Source organism: Mastomys coucha, unplaced genomic scaffold, assembly GCF_008632895.1.
Source record: "Mastomys coucha isolate ucsf_1 unplaced genomic scaffold, UCSF_Mcou_1 pScaffold3, whole genome shotgun sequence".
NCBI lineage: Eukaryota > Metazoa > Chordata > Mammalia > Rodentia > Muridae > Mastomys > Mastomys coucha.
The window spans coordinates 51,036,074-51,056,657 of record NW_022196909.1 but is presented as its reverse complement, the minus strand read 5'-3'; the positions used below and the strand labels follow the sequence as shown (position 1 = coordinate 51,056,657).

The 20,584-nt window shown below is 42.0% G+C and overlaps 1 protein-coding gene and 1 long non-coding RNA gene across 2 annotated transcripts; both read right to left on the bottom strand.

Moving 5' to 3' along the window:
- Positions 1-409: 409 nt before the first annotated feature.
- LOC116074672 lies at positions 410-7,132 on the bottom strand. Its single transcript, XR_004112239.1, has 2 exons — positions 6,963-7,132; positions 410-870 (listed from the first exon to the last, which is right to left on the bottom strand). It is a non-coding gene; the product is annotated as an uncharacterized LOC116074672 (long non-coding RNA).
- Positions 7,133-7,870: 738 nt separating this feature from the next.
- Positions 7,871-10,038, bottom strand: LOC116074638 (HLA class I histocompatibility antigen, A-11 alpha chain-like). The gene is made up of 5 exons (XM_031347365.1): positions 9,969-10,038; positions 9,474-9,743; positions 8,934-9,209; positions 8,136-8,408; positions 7,871-8,004 (listed from the first exon to the last, which is right to left on the bottom strand). The coding sequence occupies exons 1-5, from the start codon at positions 10,036-10,038 to the stop codon at positions 7,871-7,873; spliced, it is 1,023 nt and encodes a 340-aa protein (XP_031203225.1).
- Positions 10,039-20,584: the final 10,546 nt, after the last annotated feature.

Below are 20,584 nucleotides of genomic sequence, written 5' to 3'. Positions count from 1 at the left end.
AGGGCTATGCAGAGAAACCCTGTCTTGAAAAGCAAACAAACAAACAAGCAAACAAAGAGAAATATACAATGTAGTTGGCTGCTCTGTCAGTAGCCATGCATACCATGTCCCAAGAAGGCCAATACTAAAAATGGAAGGAGCTGAGAAAGATAATGTACTACTGTCAGATCTCTGAGGATCCCCGACTCAAAAATCTCAAATATCTCCCTATGACACTGGGCTAAATGTTCATATACTGTAAAGACAGAGATATGGAGCACAATACTCTGCATGTTCATGAGGCTTTCTAAGAACATCAACCATCCATTTTATCTCCACCATTTAGTATCCCTGGTATTAAGGATCCAAGTGTACTTTCTTTTATCTTTGACTGGGGTCCTTTACAGATGTAGCATCCTTTTGCCGCATCTGTACTTACAGGGCTTCTTTTATTAGGTCTGATTTTATCTTGTTGCCATAGTTTGGGTCTGTGGTCTGAGGCAGATTCAATGACTCTGTAGCTCTCACATTGCAGGGTGAGAAATGGGAAGCAGTGGCCCTGTAGAGTAAGAAAGACTTCCTCTCCCTCAGTTGTTCCCTCCATGCTGAATCCAAGGGCTGTGAGGTCAGATAGGGCTCAGATTTCATGCTTTTGCCAGAGGTTTGGTGCTGTGCTCCCGGTGTAGAGTGGGCTCTAGAACATGTTGGTGGGAAGGTCTCCAGACCTGGGCTAGAGTAGATGTCTCAATACATGAGAGATAAGTTCTCCATCAAACCCATAAGCAACCCTTTGTTCCTCATCCAGACCCCACATTTAGGAGGTCTGCTTCTCACATTTCCTTCACAGTAAGTGACAGAGGATCTGCCAGGTGAATCAACTTCTTCCAGTCCCTGGGATCCAGCAAAGGAGAAAAGGGAAAAATTAGAACCCTGGGAATGGGATGATGATTTATATTATAGACATGCTTATTGCTTCTGCAGTGGACTCGAGTTCATTTCATAACATCATCAAAAGGCCACTGTCAACCTCTTGTTATTACAGCTCCTTGGGATTAGATGACCTCTGCTGGATCCCTCAGCCATCCCCAATATACTGGCATGTCCTAGACACACAGGAACATGTAAAGAAGTAAAAACTGAAAGTAAGCATAAAAGCCAATGCCCTCTCTCAAAAAGCAAGTTTGTAGTAATTGTGAAGCTGTCATACGTGCCTAATTATGTTTTGTTTTCGTCTGCTTTTCTATTCTTTGACATAATGCCCATTACCAAAACAAACTTGAGGAACAAAGAGTTTATTTCATCTGACAAGTCCCAGGTTTTTATGAGGTTCTGAGGATGATGGTGCCCAAGGCCTTCTGTGTGTTTGGTAAGGATCCAATGCTCTTAGTTGTTTTGAGTATCTGTGTAGATTTGCAGAGGTAACTATATCTGTGTGCATCAGTACATTCTATAATTAAGATATTACTGATTGAGACCTGATTGACATATTAGAGTTACTTATAATGTTCATCATTCACTAGTGATAGTGTGGTCATTCAAAAGACGTGTCTCTGTAATAATATAATAAAATACTTTCTTTGAAGTTCAGAATTTCTCCATTGAAGAGATACATGGTTTTTTATTTATGCTTATGAGTGTTTTGCATGCAAGTACGTTTCTGTTCCTCCATGAATACCATATTGTCCTGAAAGCCAGAGAAGCATGAATATCCTTGGACCTCTGCAGGAGTACCAACAGTTCATAGTCACAGAGCTATCTCTACAAACATTACAATTTCTTTCCCCAACCCCTCTCTCTTAATATGAATCAAGGCTACATGAGGTCAGCCTTAGAGAAAACCACATAGAAATTAGAAATAGCATGACTGGTGAGAGTCCACCCTTGTCCTTAGTTATATAACACTAATCTTCAAGTTGAAGTTGCCTGACTTCTCTAAGAATTTGCAATGGGAGTGACAGAGACCTGCTAATATTGGTCATAGGAAGATTAATTACTGGGTGAAGAATCTCTAGAGACCTGCTACCTAGCCACAGATCCAGATATGGGCCCTGGTATCCTAGGAGCAGTGTCTGGGGACAAGTTGCTTACCCTGCTCAATGTATCTGTCCTGTTGACAACATCCCCCGGATCCTTGCCCAGATGCTGATCTGACTTACAGAGTCGAAGAACAAAAGGAAAGAAAAGGCCTACTTGTCTCCCTGAAGTGTCCAGCTCTTGTTCCTGATCTGGGGTTTTTATTTCCTCACTGTTACATCAGTGTCCTTTCCTGGTCAGCTCAGGCCACCTGTACTACTCCCACCAGGCTTAATGGTGATTACAGATCAGAGAGATATGAAGAAGGCTCAAGAAACTTATGATGGAGTTAATGTTCTATCAGTGGCCATGCATACTATGTCTCTAGAAGTCCAAGAATAGAAGTATTAGGAGCTGTGAATGATAATGTACTATGGACAGATCTTTTATGAAATCGAACCCAAAAAAATTTCCAGTGTCGCCTTATGACACCAGGCTGACCTTCCACAGAACTGAAAGACACAGACCTGCTGTATAACACTCTGCACATTCATGGGGAATCTTCTAAAATACCAATCAATCACCTGCATTATAGCCATCATTTACTATCTCTGAGATTAAGGACACAGGTGTTCTTGCCCTTAACCTTATCCTGAATCCTATGCAGATGCAGCCACCTCCTGCTACATTTGTGTTTACAAGGGCATTTTTACTAGGTCTAATCTTATCTGGGTGATACAGTATGGGCTTGGGGCTTGGGGCAGCTTCAAGGACTCTATAGTTGTTCCATGGCAGGCTGGGAAACAGGAACAAGTGGTCATGCAGAATGAGAAAGAACTCCTCTACCTCATTTGTACCCTCCCTCCTGAATCCAATTGCTGTGAGGGCAGATGTGGCTCAAATTTAATCATTTTGCCTGAGGCCTGGTGCTGTATCCTAGGTGTAGAATAAGCTGTGGGACTTGCAAGGGAGAAGGCCTCCAGGACTGGGCAGGACAGGATGTCTCAATAAACACTCAGAGAGAAGATCTCTATCTAGTCCACAAACAACCTGCCTTATCTTACCCAGACTTCAAGTTTTGGAGATCTGCTTCACTGGTTTACTCCTCAGTAAGTGATGGAGAATCTGCCAGGTAAATCAACTTGTTCTAGGCCCTGGGACCCAGCAACGAAAAAGACACAAAAATCACTGCCCTGGGATTGGGAGGATGGTTTAGATATTTAAACATGCCTGCTGCTTATTCAGATGACCTGAGGTTATTTCACAGTATGATCAAAGGGCCACACACAACCACTCATTATTACAGCTAACCCACAGGGTTAGATGACTTCCTCTGGATTCCACAGGCATAGCCAGTTCACCAGCTTGTACTACATGCACATACACACACACACACACACACACACACATCCACAGGAGTCAAATCTAAGATTAACCATAAAACCAGTGCCCTCTCTCAAATACAAGTTTGGAGTAGGTGTAAAGTTGCCATACATGCACAATGGTGGTGTCTGATTTTCATTGCTCTGACAAAACACCAACACCAAAACCAACTTAAGGAGGAAAGAGTTTATTTCATCTGACAAGTCCAGGTCACATTGAATCAGTGAGGAAGTTACTGCAAGAACCCAAGGAAGGAAGATAGGAGCAGGGGTGTCCTTGGAGGACTGCTGCTTACTGCCTGCTCAGCCTGCGTTCATACATAATCTAGGAACACCTGCCCAGCAATGAGTGAGGCCCTCCCTTATCAAGGAAAATCTAGAAAATACTTTACAGTCTTGGATATTGACAGTTAGAAGTATTTTCTATATTGAATTTCCTTTTCCTGTATAATTGTATCTTTACAATGGGTCAGGACTGATCTCACCTTACTTTACAACCTTCATCTGCATTGGGTGACTGTTGTCTCTAGGAATTACCAATAGGAAGGACAGATATGGGGAGTTGGGTAATGGAAGGATGAACTCCTGGGAACTAGAAACTCTAGACCTTGCCTCATCACTCTAACCCAGCTCTTGGGCCTGTATCCCAGCAGCAGTGTCTGGGGACAAGTTGCTTTACCCTGATCCTGTCCTCCGGACCTGAATCACAACTTACTTGTGAGGCCTACCTGAGGGTCCAATATATCAGCAATCCTAGACCACTTACCTCTCAACATATCTGCAAATACTTAGAGATTCTATGTATCTCCAAGGTGAATTTGCTTTTCTGGACTATATCGTTCCATATTAACTATGTTTAGAACCAAATTTTGAGAGACCATTACTTCATTGAAGATAATATACAACAGCTGCCAGCTGGGGTCATAATAAGTCTTCGGAATCCAGGGATTCTTACTGCTCTTAGAAAGGCTTGAAGGGTTTTTGAATTCTGACCCTTGTTATAGTCATCAGGCCAGTGGTTTCTCAAAGACCTCTCTTTAGTTCTAATGTCAAACCTCATTCCCAGGCACATGAGTCTGGCCATAGTCCTCATAGTCTGTTTCTTCTGTTATATTCAGCACCAATATTTCCATTCACTGATTCTGACATTCATCCTGGGAGTCACTTCCTTGCCTGAAACACTTCAGGTCTAACTTGTAAATGGATTTTAATAAACTCTATTAGTTGTTAATATGCCCTGACCAGCCAATCATTGAGGCAGGTTCCTATAGACTTTCCATTCAGCTTTAGCGTAATTACTGGATGAAGTAACCCTAACCTACTTTTCTAAATGTTAGATGGCTTAGTTCCCCAGCTGCGCTCCCCAAGTACTTGCTGTTTGAGTCTGTCACAGGGTATTTCTGCTTCATTAGCCTGTCCTCAGGGTCCAATTCTCCAACCTACATGTTCATGATCCAACTACCCTCATGGCTGCTCTCTCCTATATCTGTCTTCTTTCTTGATTCTCTCTCCTGCCTCCTTTTCTCTCTCCTCATGCTCCCTCCCTGAGACTCCCAGCTCTATAGGGCACAGCCTGTTTACCTCTATTCTCTCCAGTATTTGCCTAAAGTCACTTTTATTTTTAAAGGACAGCCTTAAATTTGGGAACAAAGTATACACAGAAAACATAGGTATATCTGAAACTTTACTTCTCAGGGGGCAATGAGGCCTTGGGAGCAAATATTTAGCATTTAATACATAGGAGGACCAGACTAACCTCAACACTAAGTGGCATCTCAGATGCCAAGCCTGGATTCCTTGTTATGGAATTGTCACATGGAGTGTGAATTTGGGAGCAGTAATTTCTGAGCCCCTGTTCATGGTCAAGGTTTGACCCTGGTCCTCTATATTTGGGCAGGGAGTTTAGGTTAGCATGGATACCAAGAGCAAGCACCAGGATAGAGAAGGGAGCTGTGAATGCTGAGCTCTCAAGTGGAAAAGGGAGAATCAGGACACTCCTATTAAGGTCAGGGTACATTGAGAAACTAAAGTTGTCTATTGAATAGAGGATGGCTGTTGTGTCATGTTGTTGAAGGTTTTTAGGGTTTGCAGAGAAATGTGCTTCTTGCCTGAGGCAGGAATCATGTCCCACTGACAATCTTTCACTGAAGCACCCATCACATGCTTCCTGCCTCATTAAGGGGCACTCCTACCAAAGATGTTGTTCTTAAGTAAATTAGGGAGAGGCTGTCATGTGCATGAACCTCTTCCAGGCATCTGGTATCCAGAAAAAACAAGCAAGAGAGGGTGCTGACATGAGCTATAGGGTCCCAAATATGGTCTGTATTGCTGAATATTGTAGGAGAACTAGAACCGAATCTCTACATAGCAGTAGACTCTATACAGAGTCTACACATCAATGTTAGTTTTTATGATAATGCTATTGATTACAGATTCAGCCCTCCTAATTTTCTTTCTAATGTGCCCCATTATGTAGACTAGAGTTAACAGAATATAACAGGATAATTTAAATTAATTTTGAACAGTTTCTCATTTCATGAAAGTTGAGTGGATAATCTGAGTACTGTCAAGTCCTCAAGGGATAAGGACTTATAATTAGTTATTGCCCATTTTGTTTATTCCACACATCTTTTCTTTACAACAACCTTCATTCCATATGAAATACAAGTACTACTTGAGATTAATTTGGATGGGTCTTAGAAGAATAGAGGTATGACCATAATATACTATTAAGTTTTCAGTTGGTTCATTTATATTTTTAATGTCTTACTTTAGAACAGGTACTCAGTTATGTTGCACAGGTTGATTGTGAACTTGCAAACATCCACTTGACAGAGGATCCTCTGTGCTTGTATTACAGACATGATAAAACACCCAGGACTGTCAGAAACAATGCTTTGACTCTATCAACTGTGATAGAATATCACAGAGATCAGTTGTAGAACAATAAGAGAAACACTCCTTATTAATGTCAGTGACATTTGACAACAGAAGACCATGACATCAGACTCATTTACAGATCTAAGAACAAGTATAATTACTGTTGAAACACGAGAATGGTTACACGACCCATTTAAACATCAAACTCAGGCCTGAACAGGCGAAGTGTCAATATGAAAAAATAGCACAGACACGGGACAAAGTCCTAAAATTGCCTGAGATCTTTTGATCACATGATCTATTGAAAGAATAGAGATGAAAAAATACCAAGTAGACAGAGGTGGTAAGGTATGTGAAAGCCCAGGTCGGCCCAGCAACAACTGTGCACAGCCCAGACCTTCTTGACTACACACTGCAAACAATGCCATATGGGCAAGATATCTATCATAGCAAACATGAATTTCATAAGATGTTAACCTTTATTTTCTCCATCAATTTTACTCACCTTTAAGACATGAATCAATCACACAATCCAGCAAGAAGTTACACAACTATAAACAAATGCTTAATTAAAGATAGAAGCATCAATCTGCATAAGCTAAGTGAAAGCTAAGTTCAATCAGGGATGGAGATTCCCCAACCCTGCCTGTGGTAAATACACAGAATAAGGGTAGGAATGGGGTTTGTTGTTGCCCATGAGCAGCTTACATTGTGGTTAGAGGAGACAGACACATATTACAGTCAGATGTAGAAAGAGAAGCCACCAGGTCCTGAAGCCACACTGGGAGAAGAAACCCGAACAAATATTGTATGGCTCAGTACCACATTAAGGAATCTGTCTTATCCTGTAGATGTAAAGAATAACAAAGAAATTCTGATCAGTGTCTTTAAACAGTGACACACTGAACAATCCATGACACATTCCAACTGTCTCAATTCCAGAGTTCTCATCCCCCAGGGTTCTGTCCTATGGTTCAATCCTTGTTACACAACAGATGCCTTAAGGTGTTACTTTTTAATGTTGTAACTGAAGGAAGGACATCCTAGGGATTTTACCGCCCAATGGAAAGCAAATTAAGACTAGGTCAAAACCTTGGAAGGTAGAAGTAAATGAGACATTGTGGGCTGGCTGAGATTCCCCCATGGGTTCTTTTCTTTATTACTATCAGTTTCTCAGGGATGAGCCACCAGGATTATTACCAACCAGGCTGCACATAGGTGTCTCCTCTTTAACTCCTGAAAATAAGCACCTTTATTAGAGCTCATGGAGACAGTAGGATCTAGAGGGCAGAGAAGAATCTCATGGTTCTCATCTCTGATTATTTCTGTAACTGTGACTGCAGGTCCAGAGATATATGAGGAAACATGATGGAAGACTGTCCATGAACCAGGCTACCTAGACTCCTGGATATCTATTCTAAGTAGGAAAATTCCCTCTGACCTCTGAGATCTGAGACACAGGTCTATGCTACCTCTGTCAATGTAGTCATGGACCTGTCCATTATTTTCTTTATGCTTCACAATACAGTTAATATCACCACATCATCCCCAGGCTTATATGTCATGTGACAGGGCACTCTCACAGCTTAGGCTTGATATTCCCATGGACACACAAACTAAGACCCTGCCCCTTCCTTACCTCTAGTCCTCCTCTTCCATATCAGAAAAGTCACCATTGCTCCCAAGAGCAGAGCTCCAAGAACCACAGCAATAGCAGTAGCCATGATGGGAAAAGTGGGGGGAGGAATCCCTGGGAAGGGAAACGAAGGGAATCAAGAATAAGGCCTGACCTCCAGCTGGCCATCTGGCCCAGTTCCAGTTGTCTCAAATGTCTCCCACTCTCTCTGAATAGTCTCTGTGCTGGCTCCCAGTCCTTACCACATCTCAGAGTGATGGGTTCTGGCAGCCCATCATGGTTCACATGACATGAGTATCTGTACTCTTCCCCAGAGGATACCACCACAGCTGCCCACTTCTGGAAGGTTCCATCCCCTGCAGGCCTTGTCTCTACCACTTCCAAGTCCTGGGTCTGGTTCCTCCCATCTCTCTGCCAGGTCAGGGTGATTTCAGCAGGGTAGAAGTTCAGGGCCCAGCACCTCAGGGTGATTTTTTGGTCAGGTCTGACCTTATGGATCACATGTACGCTGGGGGGGTCTGAGGAAATCAATTAAAAATTTAAGGTATTTTGCACTCTCCTGGGGATCCTTCAAGGTTCATAAAACCTTGTTTTTAATGGATAGGAGAGTAGGCCAGAAGGAGAGGTGCCCACACCACTCAGGATATGGATGGGGTAATCTATCCCTTGGAAAGTTTGAGAATCAACGTGAGACAGCACAGAGTAGGAAATACTGGATCTCTTTCTAGGCATATGGACCTCTTGTTCTGACTGAGTAGAGATGAAAGAATCAGAAACACTGGGGTCAGGCCTTAAGGTGATAGTTTATGTACAGTGAGCAGGCCAGAGAGAGTGTACATGGTTCACAATGCAAATGGAAGGAACTGCTGCTTAGTTTGTAGACTGGACTCTCCTGAGAGATTAATGCAGATATGCACTAGCCCGCTTGCCTCTTTAATGCAAGACTGAGTTAGTGTTGCAGCTGCACCCCGCAGAGGAGGGAACCTCAGGGCCAGAACCTCTCTCTAGTCTCAGATGAGATGGGGCAATTTTTTTTTCTTTACCTGTTCTCAGCAAGTAATCCTTTCCATCGGCAAATGCTTCAAGGAATTCCTCCACACATTTTCCCTCCAGGTAACTCTTCATAATTGGTCCATAATATGTGGCCTTCCACTCTTCCCTGATCATCTCAACTTTCTTGCCGATCACTATCCAGTTCTCCAGATCCTCACTCAGCATGATGTACTCCTGGATATCCAATGTTAATTCTAGGACTCCATGACGGAAGTAACCTTCAGGCAGCACATCACAGCCATACCTCAGCTGGATTGTGTGATGACCTGGGAAAGACCTCACTCTCAGCCACTTCCACCAGTCAGGGTTCTTGGTGGGATTCTCCAATGCTTTAGCCCAGCCACTAAGGCCTCCCTTAGTGGCCTGATTTAGATTTGAATCATGCAGAAACCCAGGACAGTGTCCCAAGCTTTGTGGAGTTGAATAACTAAGGCTCACATTTTCTGGGTTTTTTAAATCCCTGGTGTGTCAAACTTGGGCAACCCCTTGGGGAACTTGAAGTTTGGAATTTCTGCTTTGGGTTTACTTACCTGTCGTGGTATTATCGTCAACATGAACCATTTTCTTCATTACTTCTTCCAAGAACTTTTTTCCTTTCAGGATTCCCTTTGTCTCCTTCTCCCAATACTCTGGATCCTGCTCATCTTTCCATGGTGCTCTGTGCTCTGCCCTCTGACTCTCTGATCTGCTGTTGAATCCTACAATCTGTGTATTGCCCAAATAGCTAAGATGGATGAACTGTGGCTCCAGAAGGCCAGGCCATTCCAGGAGGATGTGTAAATATCTCAGAGAGTATACTCCTAAGAACAGTGGGTTCCTTAGATCTCCACTCTCCACCTAGGACATTCACAGCACACAGGCCTATTCCCAAGGAAGGTAGGGAGCAGGGGGCAGGATGCAAAATGGAGAAGGGAAGTTCAGGCTGTGCTAGGGAGGAGACATGCTTTCCAGGTGCTGCACGCCCAGGGATGGAGCCCCATTACTTCCCCATGTCAGGTCCTTTCCCTTCAGATTCCCACACTCACCATTTGGATGCTTGGTGATGGCCAGAGTGACCATGAGCAGTAGGACAGCCTGGAGTAAAAGGGCCTGCATCCGGCCTCTGAGAGCACACTGAGTCTCTGCTAGCATGTGTTCACTTTATGATCTTGTAGTGGAGGAGGCTGTTTGGCTTCTATCAAATTCCCAAAGGTAGTGACAAAGAGTGTTGGTTTGGGGCATGGAAAGATGAACAAGAGGAGTCCCTAGGGCCCTGCCTTCACAGCTCAGATCTAGCTCTGGGGCCTGGGATGCTAGAAGCAGCATGTAATAAGACATGTTGCTTGCCCTGATGCTTGTCCTCCTGGTCATGCTCACAATGTCCTTCTGAGTCAATCTGAAAGGCCATTGAGTCAACACGTCTCAACTATTGAGAAGTCAGGATGTCTACAGAGTCTCAAAAAGACTTTGGACCTCAAAGTAAATCATGACTTTGTAGATTAAGTCAATCAATGTTCACCACATTAAAAACATATTTTGAGCCATTTGCTTCATTGAACATATTATTAACATGTATATAAACTGAATTTTTACTAAAAGTAACAACTATTTTCCCAAAAAAATGGTAAGGGAAAAATAATTTCTGCTGTTTTTATCCTCATACTTCCCATTAGAATTTCTTTGGATTTTTATGGCGTTTTTTATCCAATTCACATTGTGATTGTAGTCCATTCTGGTCCTCCTTACACAGTCCCTCCCATATGCCCCTTCTCTTCTCCTCTGAGATGGTGGAGGCCCTCACTGGCATAACCCAACCCTAGCACATCACATATCTGCAGGTCTAAGAGCATCCTCTCCTACAGAAGTCAGACAAGGCAGCTGAGCAAGGGAAACATATTCAAAAGACAAGCAACAGATTTAGGGATGGCGTCTGCTCCAGTGTTGGGGCATCCACATGAAGACCAAGATGCATATTTGCTACATATGTGAAGGGACTCGGTCCAGCCCATATATGCTGTTTGCTTAGTAGTTCAATTTCTGCCATCCTGCAAGTGTCCAGGTTTTTTGATGCTGTTGGTATTCCTGTGGAGTTCCTATCTGCGGGAGCCATGGCCTTAACCATGGCCTTGTGGAAATTTACTAGCTTACACATACAGCCCTGAGAGAACTTGTGTAGTCTAACAGTAAGAATGTTTGTGGGTATGGAGGACACTGTGACCACTAGTTGCAGAGACTGAAGATTGCCCGCCTGACCTTCAGAAAGCACCCACGGCTCTTCCTGGCCTTGAAGCCTCCTCTTGTTTATGCTTATATTGCCATCCCTGAAGTAAAGTTTTCAGAGCTTTATCAGACAGCTGTCTTGCTCTCATGCTTCGTTTCTCTTGTCCCACCTCTGTCTCTCTCGCCTGCCCTAGGTCCCTGCTAAATGCCCCTCGGGTGGGGGCAACTGGTGCCCAGGGTGTGGCCCCTGGGTCTGGGGTCCAAGAAAACCACCACTCCCCCAAGGGGACATCCTCCCCCACATAGGATCGCAGCTTCATCAAGAAGTGAGTGAACACCCACATAGGGATAGCCACAGGTCACCTGCTTGTGAGATTGGTTAAGACCTGCTTAGTTCTGGTTAAGATATCTGGGTCCCTATGAGACATAAAGTTCTCTTCCTTCACTGTCTATTGTCTGTCCTTGGTGCACCAGTCTGTCCTTATGTCTGTCAGTTTATATTTGTTTTTGTTTTGTTGTTTTAATGATTGTTGTTCTGTGTTTCACGTTGAAAAAAAATGGTTAAAACTTTATCTGCTGGCTGTCTAGTCCTTTGATTTAGCTTAACTTGTGTAAAAGGCAATCTCAATTTGCACAGCAGAAACTGATAAGCCACTGCACTGTGGCTGGGAGTCAAGCACAGATGAAAAGCCCTGGTAGAGGCTGATTGTCTACACAAGCCTCTCTTAAAGGGGACAGCAGCTTTTTGCTTGTAACATTGGTAACAGAAAGTTAAATTAGCTTAAGACTCAGGGTTGGGCCGGGCAGTGGTGGTGCATGCCTTTAATCCCAGCACTTGGGAGGCAGAGGCAGGCGGATTTCTGAGTTCCAGACCAGCCTGATCTACAGAGTGAGTTCCAGGACAGCCAGGGCTACACAGAGAAACCCTGTCTTGAAAAACCAAAAAATACATCAGGGTTGAGTCATTCTAAACAACAAATGTAGCATGAGCCAGGTCTTTAAAGATACTTCTAAATTGAGATAATATTTTATGTAATTCTTATCCTAGGAACTAGACTTATAAAAAGGATAGGATTTAAAACAATGTCTCTTTAATGAAGCATTAAAGGTTGCAATGTCATGCATTCATATATAAGAATGGGCAGCCAAACTTCATAATATGACAGTAGTGCTCTTGGTATTGATTTTAAAGAGAATGGATTGTTTAAAACTAGGTTTTGTTTGTCAAAGTTATGGTTATGTCTTAATATGACTAAAGAAACTTTAAAAGTATGGTTAAAACTGCCAGTATTGCATTGGCTGCAGTTTGCAGTGGTTCAGGATTCTTAATTCACCCATATTTTGTAATTAGGATGATTGCAAGAGTAATAATAGTTAAAAACAACTGTGGCCAGTATGGGCCGAATGTCGCTTTTGCATAAGCTTTATTGGATACAGTGGTAAAAGCAAAATTTAACCACTCAAGGTTAGAAAGGAAATCTCAGTGAGAATTTGTTTGGCATCAAACAGGCTCCTGATAAACTGTTTAAAGGAGTCTTTACTTCTAAAAACAGCTAGTAGAATTTTCGGGGGCCCTCAAGAAGGGGTTCCTTTTGTTACACAATTGTCTTATGAGAATGCTAATACAGCTCTCTGTGGCCATACAAGGCAAAGACAGACTTTTCTGGATATATTCATCTTAGTGCAAAAATTAGACCCTCATACAATCAGAGTCTAGCTATGTTTGCTGCCTTGTAGGGAACTACAGTATGTTCAAGCAATGCTTTCACAGCGCCAAGGTGATAAGGAATGTGTTAAATCATCTTAGGAGAAACTGTCCAAAACTTAGAGGCATAGACAGATAGTAGAATTGCTCCCCTGAAATCTGTCCTCACTGCAGGAGGTATAATCTTTGGGCCAGGACTCAAGCAGTATACTCAGATTAAATAATATTTACATTTGAGTTAATGCAAAACTCTGAGCATTCTCAGCTAGGCTTCTGGGACATTTCTTTTGTTTTACAAACCCTGCCTAGAGAAGTTTTTGTGGCCTCGCCTCTCCTTGCCTCCAGGTAATTGTTTTTAAGACAAAACAGCATTACCACAGATCTATCCCGGTGTTGTTCAAAATAAAATTTAAACTTAAGATTTATGAAAGGTCAATGAGGCTGTAGAACTTATAGAGGCATTACACTCTAGCCTGCCTACTTCATATAAAATATTTATGTATTTAGTGTATGCTCAGGAGGGACGCATGCGCAGTAGAATAGTCTATTGCAGCTGCGGCCGCCATCTTAGATACGATCGTTTAAGCGCCCACTTAGTATCCAAGCGGCTGCCTACAGGGAGGCACGGGGCGTGCTCACCTAGGGCAGGGGGAAAGAATTAAGGCTGCTTGGAGCCCTGCTCATCCCAGTTTCAGCCCCGTAGAAAGCAGCCTGTGTCTCTGACAGACATCCGCCATCTTGGATACGATCGTCTAAGAGGCCGCTTCCAAGCCGCTGAGGATCGTATCCAAGCAGCTGCCTACAATTTAGGAGGCTGGTTTTTCCTCTGCATCCTGGTTTGCTTCTAGTGAGTTTGTAATCATTAGAAAGTTTTGCCTTCAGGAAGGGCCTTACATTATGTAAAAATAAATAAATAAATAGATTCTGCTTCAGTACAAGAAGCTAGGGCTTTGAATTTTTCAGTATATGTTTGTCCCGCGCTTTGCTGACCAGCAGCAATGACAGAACACCGAGGCTCCTTCTCACGCGGTTTACTCGGGGAATTCCTTTTTGTTACAGCTCTTTCAGGCTTCTTGCTTCTGTGGAATGGCGCCGGACTGCCCAGAGACCACTGCTTATATACCCGAGCCTGAGCTCTCAAGTCCTCCTGGATTGGTCCCCGGCTATCGCCTCATTAGCATGCACCTGCTCGGGGTTTGGTGCATGCACAGTGGAACCGTTTACCGCTAAGGTGTATCGGGAACCAGCGCCATCTTGGATTTTATCGTCCGAGCAGCTGCCTACATATGTTTATTATCTAATCCCTCTAAAAAGAAATTTTACTACTTTTTGATCTTACCCTACGTGCTTTAAAAATTTTGGAATATTCGTTGCTCCAGAAAAGTTTCAGAGGCAATATCCTTTTAAATATTTGGGGCCTCAGTTATATCCTAGAAAATGTGGTACAAAAAATTCAAGAAAGAAAACATGATTTGCTTACTTGAAATTATTTTCAAAAGCCTCCAGACCTCACCTTTAAGTTTAAGCTCACCACAAGAGGACTTAAGCTTTTGTTGGATGTTGTCAAGGGGGGTGCAAATTAACTGGTGAGAGACAAAAAAGCTTTGCAGAAAGTAGAGGAAGCTTCTGTAATCAATTGTTATCAATTGTAATCAATTATAATCAAATGTTATTTATTATTACTCAATGTGCCTACAGCAATTCTTTGACAAAAGAGAGCATTGATGTAGATTCATCTTTCTTCATCTCCAAGTAAAGTATTAACATCCCATTATGAAGCTGTTGTCGTGTTAATGAAAGAATTGTACAATAGAATCATGAAGATATTTTGGAAAGAATGTCTTAAAAACCTGATGAGACATCTATTCCTTGTTTCAAACAGCAATTAAATTGGTTATTGAAAATATTGATTGATATTTGGACTATTACATAGCAAACTTTTTAGGCAAAATTGATAATATATTTTCTGTAAATTTATGTATGCATCCCATAAAGAATATAGCCCTTCTATGGGAAAAAAGTATATGTGATTAGATTACATTTTTATTCTCATGAGTTTCCCTCTACTTCAGCACAAATAATTGAACTATGTGCTGTAGTCACTGTTTTTAAAGTGCTAAAATCAAGCTTTTAATTTATATACTGATAGCCAAATATATACAGCTCAGGGTTTAAAATTGCTTAAAATTGTTCCTTTTTTAGATACTGCTAAAGATTATACGCCTTACACAAGAACAATTGGCCATATAATCTCATTCTTTACATCATCAAAATAATAATGACTTGAGATAATAATTTGGTATTTTTAACAGAATGTACATGTCAAATTACAAAGACTTGTTATCAATGTCCTCAGTTTCTACCTGTACCACATAATGGTGCTAATTCTCAAAAACTTATACTTAATCAATTATTACAAATTGATATTTCTGATTTTAATAAAAAAAATAAAATATGCACATGTGAATATTGATACCATTTCAGGCTTTCTAGTTGCAATTGTCTTAACAGGAAAAGCAACTGAAAATGTAATTAGTCATTGCCTACATCATTTTTCTATGTTTGGTGTTCCTAATCAGATTAAAACAGATTATGGAACTGACTATTACAGTCAAACATTTGAAATATTTTGTCAACAACTTAATGTTACCCATATTACTGAGACTTCATATACGTCTCAGGGACAAGAAATTGTTAAACGTATGCATGATACTCTGAAAAATTGGCTTTAAAAAAAAGGAGCAATTATATCCTCTTGCACATTATTTAAATCACACTTCTTATTTTTAAAATTTAAAAATTTGGATGCCAATGAACTCTTTGCTGAGTGTCTATAGCATCTTACAACTGGACATACTCATGTCTAGGTGAAATGGAAGGATCCACTTATTGCATATGGCATGATCCTGATCAGGTGTTTAATATGGAGAAGAGGCCATGTTTGTGTTTTTTCCACAGAATGCTACTAGAGCTTGCTAGCTGCCAATGATTGGTGTGACATGCTGACCTGTGAGCTTCCTGAGTGCCCTGACAATGATGAAAAAGAAGTCGTATTGGGCCTACAACCCTGATTCACCCCTTTGTACATCCAACAGTATGGGAAGGCCTAGAAGTTGTGGTAATAGTAAACAACACTTAGTTGATGGATATGCCTGCAAGAGGAAATTTCACTATCAATAGAGAAACTAATTACAAAGGATTGGGAAGTACCAGCTCCATAGGCCTTAGTGTGCTTCTGTGTAGGTAGCCAATCGAATCCAAGATGCGCGGCAATAGCAATAGATGATTCCAGTATGCATGCCCCCCTCCCGTGCGGGCTCATGCAAATTAGGTGTCTCCCGAGCAGGTGTATGCTAACCAATCATGTGCCAAACCCGAGCAGGTGCATGCTACCAAGCCCCTCCCAAGCAGGTGTATGCTAATGAGGCAATTACCAGGGAACCAATCCAGGAGAACCACAAGAGTTTGGGCACGGGTATAAAAAGGGGCGCTCTCCAGGCAGTCAGGGTATTCCACACCACACCACAGAAGAAAGAGCAGCCACAAGAGCAGAGGCGAAGCAGGAGCAGCAGCGAATACACAGAAGAAAAGCAGCGGCAACTATGCAGAAGAAGCTCAGCAGCGACTAGCCAGAGAGCCTCTGCCGCCGCTGCCGCCTGCCCATTCTGCATAAGCAGGAAGAGCAGCAGCACCTAGAAGCAAGAAGCGCAATTCCACGGAGGCGGGCGGCTTCTGGGAGGCAGGAAGAGTCATAATACCTAAAAGAGCTGTTAACACTTAGGAACCTAGGAGAGCTATAATGCCTGGGTACCTGAAAGAGCTGGTAACACTTGGTTACCTGAAAGAGCTGGTAACACTTAGAAACCTAAAGGAGCTGTTTAACATAAAAAGAAATTTCCTGAGTAAACCATCGAGAGAAGAAGTCTCAGTGTTGGGTCGTTATTGCTGCCATCCGGGCAACAAGGCGCCATACACTTCTGTCCTAGTTTTGCAAGGACTAAAAATCTTTCCAAAAAGACAGTTATTTTATTTGAATTAAAAATACATATTAAAAACCGATACAGGCTATATGTATTTTTATTGGTAGCATTGTGTATGTGCCTGTGGGTAGATCTGTCTGTCTGTCTGTCTGCTTTTATGTCTCTAGCTGTCTCTTTCTTTGTGTGTGTGTGTGTGTGTGTGTGTGTGTGAGTCTTTCACTGTGTCTGTCTCAGTTTGGATTTTGCCCTTGTCACTGTTTGTGTATGGGTATGTGTCTGTGTGTGTGTGTGTGGGGTCATAGAGTACAATTGCCTGTAAAGGCCAAAAAGGTCACCAAAAATATTGGAAGTGGAAATATGGAAGGTTGTGTGTGTCATTATGTCTATGCTAGGAATCTAGTTCCGGTCCTTTACAAGAATGCAATTACTTTTCATTGCTGAGCCATCTCAACAGCCACAGGAAGAATATTCTCATCAGTATTCAATAATTGCAATTGTATATTTATTTTAATACATTGAAATATTTTATATGATAATTAAATATTTTTATTAATAGTATCATAAGTGGGTTTTAGGAGGTGGGTTCTATTTATATAAATTTCCAGAGTCTTGGTCATGCTGTGTAGATTATGCTGATCTGGAACACAAAGATTCCTTTGCATCTGCCTTCTGAATGCTGAGCTCACAGTCAAGATGTATAGAAGGAACAGAGAGATAGCTCAGCAGGGAAGAGCACTGTCTGCTCTACAGGGAACCTGTGTTGGATTCCTAGAGTCTACATGGCTGTTCACAACTCTCTGTGACTCCAGGAACTAGGTACCCCACTTTCTCTTCTGAATGAGGGGGATCAGTGTTTATTCGTTAAATATATTACAAAGGAGTGGAGGGTTGGCAGGAAGACTAGGAGCAGAAGCTGTGAGTGGCAGTGGTTGCAGTTCTATATTTTACCCTTGAATTATTTTAAAGACATTCTTTGTGCATAGTCTCCTGGAATACCATTCATTACCTGAGCTGTTGATGTGCCCAAATGTTGAGAGGTTAGCATGAGCCACATTCCATGGCATTCCCAGCTAAGGAATTCCACACGTTGGCTGTTGATTCTTTCTTTCTTTTTTTTTTTTTTAAAGATTTATTTATTCATTATATGTAAGTACACTGTAGCTGTCTTCAGACGCACCAGAAGAGGGCATCAGATCTCATTATGGGTGGTTGTGAGCCACCATGTGGTTGCTGGGATTTGAACTCATGACCTTCTGAAGAACAGTCAGTGCTCTTCCCCACTGAGCCATCTCACCAGCCCCCTGTTGATTCTTTCAAATGTGGATTGATTCCATAGCAGATGCTAACACTGCTTAAAAAACTGCTTTAAACCCTGTATAGTAAAAAAAAAAAAAAAAAAAAAAAAAAAAAAAAAAAAGTCCTCTAACTCCTCTAACAGTGTATTTACATGTTTCACATATTGGAACAGCATACACTCAATTGAAACCTCTAGTCCAACAAAACAAAAGTAGAGGCACAAATGTCATGAGATAAAGACCATCCTTAGAAATATGAGATCCTGTCTCCATGCAATAATAACCACAACAAAAAAATCACACTAATTGTATACTTTCTAACTGTATAGGTCACTTGTTAAATTTACGCATTCTCTTATAGACGTAGGTAAAAAGACATAATTTTAAACTCCACAGAATGGGTGTGAATAACAGTACACTGCAATATTGCAAGCACCTGAAAGGGATAAAAAAATAAAAGTTCAAGGATCAGGGATCAATGATGTGGGAGGACACACAGGATTAGTCTGAAGGAACCTCCAGAGAATAATCTGGGGATTTAGGTAACTGCCATCAGAAGAGATAAGTGATATCTAGGAATCTCTGGATTATTTTAGTAGTTTATTAGAAATGCAAGATAAAATATAAAGAACAACTAAATATGAAATTTAACAAATAAGAAATAAAAACAATTCCTCATTTTATAAATGGGGATTAGTGTGTCAATGAAGTACCCACCCTATGAAAAAGAGTAACCTGAAGCATGCTTAAAAGAGAGAGATTTATAACTTTGGAATAGTTTTAACAAGATGAATTTTGGGTTTGGGCACTGTACAGATAACCCAGTGATAAAGAAGACTGCCTGGTATTCCAGGAGACCTGTGTTCAAGTCCTAGTACTTGCATATCAACACACAACCATCTAACTGCATTCGAAGTGGATCTGAAGGCCTTTTCTGATCTCCACAGCTACCAGGCACAATCATGGTATATAGATATGCATACAATAGAACAGTTATACACATAGTAAAAAAGAAAAACATATTAATTAAAGTGGGGTGAAAGGAAAGGAACAAGACATAAGTATGTTGAAAACAGCTACAGCAGGAGTGATTGCAGAAAATGCTCTCCCCCTCAGCACTCAACCAGATCAGTGGCCAAAGCCATACTTCAAAAACCCCTACTGAACTGAGCCTTTGTTATCTACATAGTTGCCATGCACACTCGTCTACTCCAGTCACATCTAAAATATCGGGGGTAAAAGCATAATTAAGGATAAGAGGCAATAAGGATCCAAAAGGAGTTCTGTGCCTCCTGGATATTCAGTCACTGGTAACTCCTAACTCAGATGTGTTCCAGATTAGTCTTTCCAATCGTCAGCATGCCCTCATATTTAGGCATAAAGGTACCCCAAGTAATGACTCATAAATGGCTAAGATTGGGCATTGTTTCCTTGCCAACACAATGTTTTTAACCTGTCCTCGTTTAATACCAAGCTGTCCATAATTTGGAATTACTCTCAAGGAATCTGCCTTGCCAGAGCTAGCAACAGAGGTCAAGCACATTCCTTAGGGCAATAGATAGTTCACAATAGTTAGAAATGTTTTACCTATTAGAGAGTAATGAAGGGCTTCCACTCAAGGACATTAGCTAGAAGTGTTAGGAACCGCCTAGTCATTGCCTCCAGCAGAACCAGAGAATTAGCATAGAAATACCAAATTAGCCCCAGCGGGGAGGACACCATTGCTCTTCCGCCCTTCACAACTGGATACGTGATCTTGGTCAGTAAGATCACTGACCTTAGTGTGGCGGTCACTTGCCTACATGACCTCAGTCTTACAACCCTTGCTGTAACCCTCACCTGCCTATGTGACTCCTGTCATCTGCCCTGCTTGCTATATGGTATTTAAACCTGAATTTCACCTTATATAAAGACATTCAGACTCAACACACCCTCGTGTCTCGAGTCTGTCTGTCATCTGCCGACTTATTGTCCACCTGACCAGAATTCTCATCCCATGGAAACTGGGATCCCCGCAACGAACCCGGTCCGCGGCACATAGTGACACTCAAGATCCCTGCTCAGCCTCTAGTGCAAGAAAACGTTCAAAAAAATTGTTTCCCAAACTCTGCCTGTCTCATACATTGCCCATCACTGTCTATGACCCAGAGTTGCAGGAGGCCAGCCTCAGAGAAAAGTGCTTAGTAATAGCATAGCTGGTAGGAGCCTGAAGTCAACATGTAATGAGACCCTGCCCAGCTCCTGGGACCTGAGAAATGTCAGTAGGTTGGGTGCTGGATAGGGCCTTGTGCTCTGGACCTGAATGATGCAGGAAGCCAGGCAGGGACAGCCTGAATGGGGAGCTTGCAGCATCTTGGAAGGCTAGAGCCAAGCCAAGGCTTCTATACCCTGTGGTGGTATTGCACAAAGTTCTGTGACTTCAAAATAATGTTCGTTCTCTGAAGACTTCCACTCACTTGCCA